The sequence below is a fragment of the Epinephelus moara genome, chromosome 22, assembly GCF_006386435.1.
Source record: "Epinephelus moara isolate mb chromosome 22, YSFRI_EMoa_1.0, whole genome shotgun sequence".
NCBI lineage: Eukaryota > Metazoa > Chordata > Actinopteri > Perciformes > Serranidae > Epinephelus > Epinephelus moara.
The window spans coordinates 788,024-799,223 of NC_065527.1; the positions used below are offsets into that span (position 1 = coordinate 788,024).

An 11,200-nucleotide genomic window follows, 5' to 3' on the forward strand; every position below is an offset into this window, starting at 1 on the left:
TCTTCTTCTGTGGTTATAAACACAGAGCAGGTTAGTGTCTTCTTCTGTGGTTATAAACATAGAGCAAGTTAGTGTCTTCTTCTGTGGTTATAAACACAGAGCAGGTTAGTGTCTTCTTCTGTGGTTATAAACAGAGTGAGTCTGTCACCGACACTGCTGCTTCTTCTTCTGTGGTTACAACAGGGCTGACAGCTGCTCACTGCAGGGACTGTTCAGTATTTATTAGGGGGGTGCAGGAGGTGGGAGGGACTGTGTTCTTATTTTGGCTGAGGGGGCGGGCTTATAGATTTAAATGGTTGTATTTGCAGGGTCTTTAAAAAGTCTTAAAATGTCTTAACTTCAAAAAACAACGAGGCCTCAAACATCATAAAATAATCTTATATTTGAGTTTGTGAAGTTTTAACTATGACACACATTTGATCTAATTTTATTTATATATTTTTAAATTTCTTCCTGTGACACTGAGTGAAGTCTTTCTGTGTAAAATGTACTTAATACTGGTACTGACCTGTCAGCAAAACGTAGATTCTATTAACCATATTCCCACACTACCTCAGATACACTGCTGACCTGTGACGACTCAATAAGTTAAACACGATTTGTCCTAACAAAACAATTAAAAACACGATATAAGGCCAAAATGAATAAAATAAGGTTTTAGGTAAAAAAAAGTCTAAGGTCAAATAAATACTTAAATAAAGATTATTAAATAAATAAATACAGGTTAATGGCTATAAAAATGACAAAGTTCAAGGCCAAAAAAGGAAAAACAAGTTTGGGCCAAAATAAATAAATACTTTTTTTTTTTTTTTTTTTTTAAAGGTTTAAGGCCAAAAACACATCAACGAAATATCCAAAGGAAATATTTGAAAAATATTATTAAAATGAAAATAAATAAATAAAAAAGTAAATAAAATGTCAGAAAAATTGGGGGGGAAAAGCCAATACGAGATGTGACAAATGTGTGGACCAAGACTCCAGTGCTGGACTGGGACAGTGATGGGCTGAGTCTGGAGATGTTGCAGAGGTGGAAGAAAGCTATCTGGGTAATGTCTGAGTGAGAGAGTGCTGCCCAGAATGACGCCGAGGCTCTCGACGTGGCTGGATGAGGGTACAGGGAAGTTACCAATGATCTTGTGAGGGACGTGGGTGCTTTGGATTTTGGACAGGGTGTTTTTGGAACTGATGAGCAGGGCCTCTGTTTTGCTTCCGCTGAGCTTCAGGAAGTTCCTGCTTGTCCAACTCCTGATGTCCTCAAGGCAGGTGGTGAGGGAGGTGGGGCAGTGGAGGGTTTAGTGGAGATGTAGACCTGTGGAAATGAACACAGTGATATAAATATTCAAAAATTATTATGATAATAAAATGTGTGAAAGTAAAGTTGTGTGGGCACTATATCCTGCAGTGTGTCAGGTTGCTCACCTGGCATCAAATGACAGTTTGTCTCTTGTTTCCTGTTTGGTGCAGAGGTCCAGCAGCAGCTGTTGGTGGTCAAAGAAGAGGTTCCCCCTGAGCAGCAGGAGTGGAGCTCCAGTGTGGACCAGGAGGACCCAGAGCCCCCACACATTAAAGAGGAAGAGGAGGAACTGTGGAGCAGTCAGGAGGGAGAGCAGCTTCAAGGGCTGGAGGAGGCTGATATCACCAAGTTCACATTCACTCCTGTCCCTGTGAAGAGTGAAGATGATGAAGAGAAACCTCAGTCTGAGGGACACCACTGTGGAGGACCAGGACCAGGACCAGGAGCAGGGCCACCAGGAGCAGGACCAGCGCCAGGAGACTCTCCTGAACCTGACCCAGATACTGACGATAGCAGGGAATGGGAGGAGCCTGGAGAACTTCCGTCAGGATCAGTCCCTCTGAGCACTCCAAGACAAGGAGAGAAACCATTTGGCTGCACTAATTGTGAGAAACGATTTGGCTTCAAGAACTCTCTGAAGAGACACATGAGAACCCACACAGGAGAGAAACCATTTGGCTGCTCCCTCTGCGACGCCAAGTTCCTGCGTATGGAAAACCTGAAGCGACACACTATTGTTCACACGGGAGAGAAACCGTACCGCTGCTCTGTGTGTGGGAAAACTTTCAATGAGAGTGGACACCTGAACCGACACATGAGGAACCACACGGGAGAGAAACCGTTCAGCTGCTCCGTGTGCGGGAAGAGATTCCCTCGGAAGGATAACTATGTCCAACACATGACGTGTCACACGGGCGAGAAACCGTTCAGCTGCAGCGTCTGTGGCAGGAGTTTCTCGTGGCGGACGCAGCTGAAAAACCATCAGTGTAGCGGCGGACTATCGTCACGGCTGCATCAGACTCGACCTGAGGAGAACAAGGAGAGTTCAGACAACAGAGTTAATGAGCAGGATAGCAACCCCATCCACCTGTTTTCCCATGACGCTCTGTAGACCCCATCAATCTGCGTTCCTTTCCTGTAGGATCACACTCTGTCTGTTGTCTCTGGTATGGCTGCAGTGAGACTCCGCCTCTTCCTGTTACACTTATAATAAAAAACTGGTCACAGAAAAACTGTTACTCTGCTTCAGTTTGTGGGTCAGCAGTTAGCATGTCAGTCAGCAGTTAGCATGTCAGTTAGCAGTTAGCATGTCAGTTAGCATGTCAGTCAACATTTAGCATGTCAGTTAGCATGTCAATCAGCAGTTAGCATGTCAGTTAGCAGTTAGCATGTCAGTTAGCATGTCAGTCAGCAGTTAGCATGTCAGTTAGCAGTTAGCATGTCAGTTGGCATGTCAGCAGTTAGCATGTCAGTCAACAGTTAGCATGTCAGTTAGCAGTTAGCATGTCAGTTAGCTGGTCAGTTAGCAGTTAGCATGTCAGTTAGCATGTCAGTCAGCAGCTAGCATGTCAGTCAACAGTTAGCATGTCAGTTAGCAGTTAGCATGTCAGTTAGCATGTCAGTTAGGAGTTTTCAGTTTTGAGCAGGAATATGAACAGGTCAGGTTTCTTTATTGTCCCCTCAGGAAAATTTGTTGTGCAGCAAGAGTTTACATAAAACACAGTACAATGGGGGCACCATCATCAACAGCAACAATAATAAATACAAATCATGAGATAAAAAAACAACATACCAGTTGAAGGGAATGGTAATTTCATATCAAGTAAAAACTGCAAGAGTGCCTGAGTGCAGGATCACAGACAAGGTGCTAACTGCTACTGAGCAGATTTATAGCACTTCTAATGAAAGATGTATGAGATCTTTTAGGCCTCTGAACAGGTGCCCTGAAACGGCGACCTGAGGGCAGCAGCTCAAACTCCCCTTGAAGCGGGTGGTCCTCACAGACCAGTGGAGCATCAGCCCTCCCAGTTATAGTTATGGCCTGTTGTAAATGGCCAAAAGCGTGTTCTGACTCCTCTCTGAGATTTTACTGGCACTTTTCACAAGACACTGGAGTCGATTCCTACAAGACAGATTAAAGTTTCCAAACCAAACAATAATACAAAAAATTAAAACAGATTCAATGACGCTCCTGTAGAAGAGCTTCATCATCTCATTTTCCTCAAGAAATAAAGTCCCTGTTTCCCGAGGTAAAATCAGCATGGGATTCAAAAATCAATTTGTTGTCAAGAACAACACCCAGATATTTTCAACTACACCAAAATCAATAACTTTTTTTTCATAACGTTTTTTGTTTTGGACAAATTTAAATGGAGCAAAGACTCATCACATGATCCTGTTCCTCTCTCTCAGGAAGGCTGACAATAACGATGTGTCTGTTCCTATAAATGCTTCTGCACTCACTGGTGTACATGATGTAAAGAAGAGGGGAGAGACATCTCCATTTGTTTTAAAACTTCTCTCTTGATCAGCTGTTCAAAGGACTTCATAACTAAACAAGTCAGAATCATTTAACTCTTCAGGTGTGTTACGCTCGGCTCCTGGGACAATAAGCCTCAGAGGTGATGTGCACAGGTTTTTGGTACCTTGCCACAGACGTGATCAGGTCCTGGGCTCTTACTCTTCGTATGTTTAAAAATACTGGTCACACTTTAACATCAGTAACAAGTGATGGTCTTTTCTTGTCTCTTATTCATCTGTGCAGTAAAATCATGATAATCAAATCTTAAATAAAAACTATTGAGTTCATCAGCCAGATGTTTATCTGAGTGAAAGCCACTCACAGTGACTTCCTGCTGCCCTCATCATGTCATGCTATCACAGCCTGTCTTTAAGATGTTACTGCGAAGCTCTGCCTCAGTCTCATCCTCATACCTCACTTTAGCCTTTTTTATTTCAGCCCTCACCTCCTTCTTTAATTCCCTCTCAGTAACTATATCCCCTTGTCAAATGCATTTCTCCCATTCAGTATCAGACTCTTTGTTAGGAAAGATCATCACTGCTTTGGTAGGAATCACAGAGTCTTTGCAGAAGGAGCTATAACTACACGCAACCTTTAGGACATGAAAAGACAGGACAGGACAGGACAGGATCGGACGCTGGACAAACTTTAAGAAAACACACTTAAAAACTAACAAACATACGAGCAACACGAGCTGCTGGTCGCCCCAGAGCAGCGCCCTCTCTTCCAGTTAGCAGTTAGCCGATCAGTTCAGTTACTCCGCATAGGTTCACACCCACAAGAAGCATTTCTCACACATGATGTGTTCAAGGACTGTCAGAAATTTGAACATCCAATGATCATTTCCAGTGAGAAATGGTATGATTTTGGCAATGTTTAAAGTAACGTTTTTCTTAAGAATTGCGAAAAATGTTTTAAACAAAAATAAATCTGCAAAAAAAAAAAAAATCAGAAAAAAAGTTGTTTTTTTTTTGTTTTTTTTGCAGATTTGAAAAAAAAAATTAAAACATTTTGAAAGAAAAAAATGGCCAAAAAGGTGTAAAGAAAATATGCCTTGGGTTTAGAGGTTTCTCATGTTTAGAATTTGGCACAAACGTCCACTTGGGATGTGGTTCTTGAGATATCACATCACAAGAATGGGATGGATGCAAGGTCAGTGACCTCTGACCTTTGACACCAAGTTTTAATCAGTTCATCCTTGAGTCCAAGTGGACGTTTGTGCCAAATTTGAGTAAATTCCCTACGGGACTTCTTGTAATGTAACGTTCACGAGAATGCATCAGACACAAAGTGACAGTGAGAATTGCAAAAATAAATAATTAAATAGATAAAAGAAAAAAATGTTTTAAAAAAAATGATTATACAAATATCTTTAAAGAATTTTTTTTTTAAATCGTCGAAATATATATTTAAAAAAAAATCACCCAAATGTTTTAGGAAAGAAAAAATTGTCCAAAAATTTTTGTAACAAGAGGCAAAAGCTGCAAACATTTTTTTTTTTAAAAAAGAAAAACAAAGTACTAAAAATCTTGAAAGAAAAAAAGAATTGCCAAAAATATGAATAAAACATGCCATGGGTTTAGAAGGCATGTTTATTTTAAAAATTGCAAAAATAAATTAATTAATTAAAGAAAGGAACAGCAAAACTCTCTGAAGAAAGATAATTGAACAATTTTCTTTAAAGAAAATAAAAAGGTTACTTTAAACAAAGTCGCCAAAAATTTAAAAATAGCCTAAAACTTTCACAGTATGAAGCTTAAAGCTGACTCAAATTGTACACTATGCCATACTGGGGCAGTTGGTACCTTTTATCATATATGGGAATGTCCTGGCGTAGTTAATTTCTGGAAAGTGACTAAAGATAATCTGTCCACTATACATGTACTATACACCCCTATCTCCTCCCCTTCTGTGCCGATTCTTAATGATCTCTCTCAGCTCCAGTTACGAAAACCCCAAAAGCGTGTATTTTTGTCTGGTTTGACAGCTGCACAGAAGATGGTCGCAACTAGGTGGAAACCTCCACATATACTAACCTGCCAGCAATGGCTGCTCACTTTCATAGATGTTGTTTATCTTGAATTATCTACATCACGCATCCATGGGGCGAAAGAGGAGACTATAAGGCTTTGGGCACAAACAGGATCTCAAAGGCCTTTTAACTTGAAAAGCACCCCCCTTTTTTTCCTTCTCCTTATAACCTTTTTATTATCTATTTACTAAATTATAGACCTTTTACACACTTCCGCATTTTTTGACCGGAAATACGTAGACGACGTGTAAAGCAACTTCCGCTTTCTATGGAGAATGGCGGAAGCAAGAAACAAAAGTTTCTGCAGTGTACCGGGCTGTTCTTGCTCTGCCCAAAAACAGCCGTATCTTTCTTTTCATTCTGTCCCGGTTGACAGCGATGTTAGAAGCAAATGGAGTCAGGCGATCCGGCGGAAGGAAGGGCCGAATTTCGTCATTAAGAGGGGGAGCACGTATGTCTGTAGTAGACACTTCACGTCTGAGGATTACATCTTGGGCTGCAGTGTTAGCCGCTTAATACCCGGGGCTGTTCCCAGTCTTTTCCCTTGAAAAAACTTTACATCTCATCCGAAAAGAGAGTCTGTTTATGAGAGATCCAACAAGCGGCTGTCTGTGCTGTCTTTGACGGCCCAGAACAACGAAATAGCAACGAAGGTGGCGAAACTCGACCACGACTATGCAACGCCGCCCCCACCAGGTGAAAGATTCTACCTCGAGTATGCCAGAATGTGTTATGTTGTGCTGTGTGATGTTGTGTGGTGTTGTGTTGTGTTAAACTTGATTACAGACTCAGGTCCATATACAAGACACATAGTACAAAACCAGACAACACAATACCTGTGATATAAGATGATGAGAGCTAAAAGTTCATATTGAATAACAATCATCATAACAGATTATTAGATGACATTACAGCTACTGAATACTTAGGTATTATCTCACTGTAGGAATGAAGGGCTGAATTAGTTTCTGTCTTTCTTTTCAATCACTATAGGTGTTCGTGATGAGGCAGTGGGTTATATCCAGGACTTGGAAGCCAAGCTGAAGGAGGTAGCCTTACCATCCCCTGCCCTCTTCAGCCAATATTGTGCGTCCGACGACCAGATACGATTTTACACAAAATTTCCATCTGAACGTGTGTTTAAGATCTTATGGGAGTCCACTGCACCATCTGCTTCTCGATTGGCCTACTGGAGCAAGGCAAAGAGGATAGGTCAATCAGACATCACACCCAGCCCCTCTCATAGGATGCCATTAATCGATGAGTTTCTAATGTACTCTATGCGAGTAGCGGTTGGGATGAAAGAGCAGCTCATTGCTGACATGTTTGAGGTCAGTGTAGCCACCTTGAGTCGAGTCACCATCACCTGGGCCAACTATCTCTTCCTGATGCTGGGGTCACTTCCTCTCTGGTTGCGCATGGACAAGGTGAAGTCTGTCATGCCAACAAAGATGCACTGTCCCAATGTCCATGTGATACTGGACTGCACTGAAATTGCTGTGGCGACTGCTTCTTCACTAACATTGCAATCAGAAATGTTCTCCCACTACAAAAACAGGACGACCTTGAAGGGACTGATCGGAGTCGCTCCCAATGGTTTGGTAACCATTGTCTCGCCCCTGTACACTGGAAGCATCTCTGACAAGGAGATAACAAAGATCAGTGGAATTTTGCTCCAACATTAGAAAGTAGATCTTCAGTGAGAAAGCCTTTGTCAGCCATCACTTTGTTACCTGACTTCATGTGTGTTTATGTACCATCTTAAATCCTTGTTAATGTAATGTTTCATTGTTTATCTATCTGTTTTTTCGCTCTCCTTCCATAACGTTAATGTTTGCATATCTGCTGACCGTGTTACTTCCGGTGTTCCGAGGGCAACCCCTGTATTTGACGTCACAACGCTATGAACTGTGGGTAATTTCCTTACCGTAAGTCCGCATCGATGTTGACCTACGGTAAGGGGGCATAAAGGGCTCACTCACTGACTCACTGACTTGACGATTTGACAATAGGCTCGTTCGAGATGAACTGTGCCTCGCCTTGAAAATAGACGAGAGCAGGCGGCCGCAGCGGGGGGCGGTGACAAAAAGCTGCGGTGAAGTCGGACAGTTTCCCGACAGTTTCCAGCAGCCTTCAGTCCGTACAGGAAGTCACAGACACACTTACATCCTGTCTGGAATGATGTCAGTTCATTAAAAAAGTGATCAGACCCATATATCAGTTTGTTTTCACCATCAGTCACACATGTTTTCTGTTCACAGAATAAACCTTCAGATCAGACAAATACAATCTGAATCTCTAAAATTCAACAAAAATGAGTAGTTTATCTGAAACGTCATCTTGTTGAGTCGACATCTGAACCAATCAGCTGTTAGATCAGGTGAGAGCCAGGCGGTGCAGTTGGTGGAGAGCAACTGCAGCGCCTGGCTCTAAAAACTGCGGCCGCCTCGCTCTCGCGGCTTTATCGCCGTCCACTTTTGTAATACGTCAGAGCAAGTCGGGATGAAGTCGGACACAAAACTAACCGGCATGCATTGTGCGCCGATTGCCAGTGATCGAATCTGCACAGGACTGGCTCATCTCGAACGAACCTAATGGGACAGCCCTCACACACTCACGCACTTCACATGAACGCGCCTCTAAGTCAGTGAGTCTGTAAGGGATAGGATTGGAATTGGGCCTTGTTTTTCCCCTCAGGTCCTGCTTCTGTGTGTTCTGTGTTCCCTGTTTGGGCTTTATAATCTACATTCTAATTGTTGCAGACATCTATCATCATCTATGATGGGCTATCATTTTATGTTTATTTATTTATTTTAATTTTTTTTTCTTTTCTTTTATTTGTATTTATTTTATATATATATATATATAAAAAAATTACCAAACACTTAGAAACAAAAAGCAAAATCAGCAAAAATCATAAAAAGCACTTTATTCATAAATGTATTTTTTATCATTATTAATTCCAAAGTTTTTATTGGACAGAAACAGACTGATGTCATCAGCATATAAAATAACAACTACATTTAAACAGAGACTGGATTATAAACGTAAAGAAGAAAAAGAACAGGACCAACAATAGAACCCTGTGGAACCCCACACATGACGTTGGCCTCATGGACGACACAATAATAAAGTCCCAATGTCCTCAAACGAGTACTTCCATGTCTTGTGGTCTCACTACCACTAGATGGCACGAAGAATTGTCCACAATCGAGGAAAATAGGTCTGAGTTAAGTAGAATAAAGTCTAAATTCAAGTAAACCCAGAATGTGATGTCCTCATGTGAGGACCCAGGATCACAGGAGGATATAACTACAACAGGAAGAGGAAGGGAGTTTTCGAACACCTCAGCTGAACGTCTTGTCTTCTATGTGAATGGTCATGTGACGTCTCATGGTCGCTCTTATTTTGAAATGTTTACCACAAACTGGACAACCAAAGGGTTTCTCCTCTGTGTGAGTGATCATGTGACTCTTCAGATACGCCTTTTGCGAAAATCTCTGACAACAAACAGAGCAGTCAAACGGTTTCTCTCCCGTGTGGATCTTCATGTGTTTCTGCAGAGTCCCGCCCTGAGCGAAGGATTTCTGACAGACCGAGCAGGTGAACGGTTTGTCGCCGGTGTGGATCCTCATGTGTTTCTGTAAAGTTCCACCCTGTGTGAACGACTTCTTACACACTGAGCAACTAAATGGCTTCTCTCCTGTATGAGTCCTCATGTGGATCTTCAGATCCCCACTCTCTGTGAAAGATTTGCTGCACTCGGAGCAGCTGAATGGTTTCTCTCCAGTGTGAGTCCTCATGTGTTTCTGTAAGTTTCCATTCTGAGTGAAAGATCTCTTACAGACAGAGCAGCTGAATGGTTTCTCTCCTGTGTGGGTTCTGATGTGCGTCTTCAGATGTTCACTGATACCAAATCTTTTCCCACACTCAGAGCAGCTGAACTGTTTCATTCCAGCTCTGCATCTTGAATCCCTGACAGGAAGTTCATGTTCCACAGAGGTTAACCCTGACTGAGGTTCTCTGGTCTCTGTCCAGTCATCGCTGTCATCGGTCTCGGCTTCAGAAGAGTCTCCAGTCCTGTCCTCAGTGTCTGGACCTGAGTTCGTGTCCAGTCCTGGTCCTGGTCCTCCACAGTGGTGTCCATCAGACTGAGGTTCCTCTTCATCATCTTCACTCTTCACAGGGACAGGAGTGAATGGGAACTTGGTGATATCAGCCTCCTCCAGCCCATGAAGCTGCTCTCCCTCCTGACTGCTCCAGAGTTCCTCCTCTTCCTCTTTAATGTGTGGGGGCTCTGGGTCCTCCTGGTCCACACTGGAGCTCCACTCCTGCTGCTCCTCTTTAACCACGATCACTTTCTGGACGTCTGAAGGTAAAACTGAAACACAGGCAGAAAGTTTTACGTGAGTATTTGGACATTTTAGCATCTACAATTTCATGACATATCAAACTCCAATGAAAATTCATCTGCAACCATTTTAATGGTTTACTGGTTTCTCATATTTAAGGATTTGTTGCTTTGGTTTGTTTTAAATGACCATAAACTAAATATTTTGGGGTTTTGACAGTTCCATCCATTCATCATCATATGTATATCCAAGGCCAGGTCGCTGGGACAGCGGGCAAAGCAAGGCATTCAAAGAAAGACCTCTAACGGGAGGATCCTGCTCAGATGGTCAAACCAACTCAACTGGCTCCTTTCAATGCAAAGGAGCAGCGGCTCTGCTCCGAGCTCCCTCCGGATGTCTGAGCTCCTCCCCCTATCTCTAAGGCTGAGCCCAGACACCCTACAGAGGAAACTCATTTTGGCCACTTGTATCCGCGATTTCAGTTTTTCAGTCACTACCCAGAGCTCATGACCATAGGCGAGGGTTGGGACGTAGATGAACTAGTAAATTGAGAGCTTCGCCTTCTGGCTCAGGTCCCTCTTCACCACGGCAGTCCACTGATCCATCTCACGCTCCATTTTACTCTCACTCATGAACAAGACCCAGAGATACTTGAACTCCTTTGTTAAGGGCAATAATGGTCTCCCAACCCAGAGAGGGAACAATCCACTGTCACAGACTGATCAAGCCAACAGATCATCTGCAAGGGGCTGAGATGCAATCCTGAGGTCACCAAACTGGAACCCTGCCTCCCCCCGGCTGCACCTCAAGATGTGTCCATGAATATCAATCAATCATACGACATCCCTCTGTCCTTAGGACCCTCACAGCTGATCAGGAAAAACTCTCCAAAAAAACCTTTAACGGGGAAAAAACGGTAGAAAGCTCAGGAAGAGCAACTGAGGAGGGATCCCTCTTCCAGGACGGACAGACGTGCAATAGATGTCGTACAGAACAGATCA

General features: G+C 42.8%; 4 protein-coding genes across 15 annotated transcripts in view; 2 read left to right on the forward strand and 2 right to left on the reverse strand.

Annotated features, from left to right (window-relative positions):
* Positions 1-11,200, forward strand: part of LOC126384375 (zinc finger protein 184-like) — a 127,888-nt gene that overhangs the window by 64,854 nt on the left and 51,834 nt on the right. The window lies entirely within an intron of this gene.
* The window catches only part of LOC126384384 (zinc finger protein 665-like), a 197,254-nt gene that overhangs the window by 28,662 nt on the left and 157,392 nt on the right, over positions 1-11,200 (forward strand). The window contains exon 2 of one of the 6 annotated variants that reach the window (XM_050035430.1): positions 1,465-2,526. The exons of the other annotated variants lie outside the window; for them this stretch is intronic. Within the exon in view, the coding sequence (XP_049891387.1) occupies positions 1,465-2,405 (941 nt within the window). The 3' untranslated portion in view covers positions 2,406-2,526. Of the gene's footprint in view, positions 1-1,464; positions 2,527-11,200 lie in introns of those variants that run through there. 6 annotated transcript variants of the gene reach the window in all.
* The window catches only part of LOC126384388 (zinc finger protein 835-like), a 108,363-nt gene that overhangs the window by 12,167 nt on the left and 84,996 nt on the right, over positions 1-11,200 (reverse strand). The gene's annotated exons all lie outside the window — the stretch shown is intronic.
* The window catches only part of LOC126384438 (gastrula zinc finger protein XlCGF8.2DB-like), a 12,714-nt gene continuing 10,227 nt past the window's right edge, over positions 8,714-11,200 (reverse strand). The window contains exon 3 of the mRNA XM_050035533.1: positions 8,714-10,228. Within this exon, the coding sequence (XP_049891490.1) occupies positions 9,195-10,228 (1,034 nt within the window). The 3' untranslated portion in view covers positions 8,714-9,194. The remainder of the gene's footprint in view (positions 10,229-11,200) is intronic.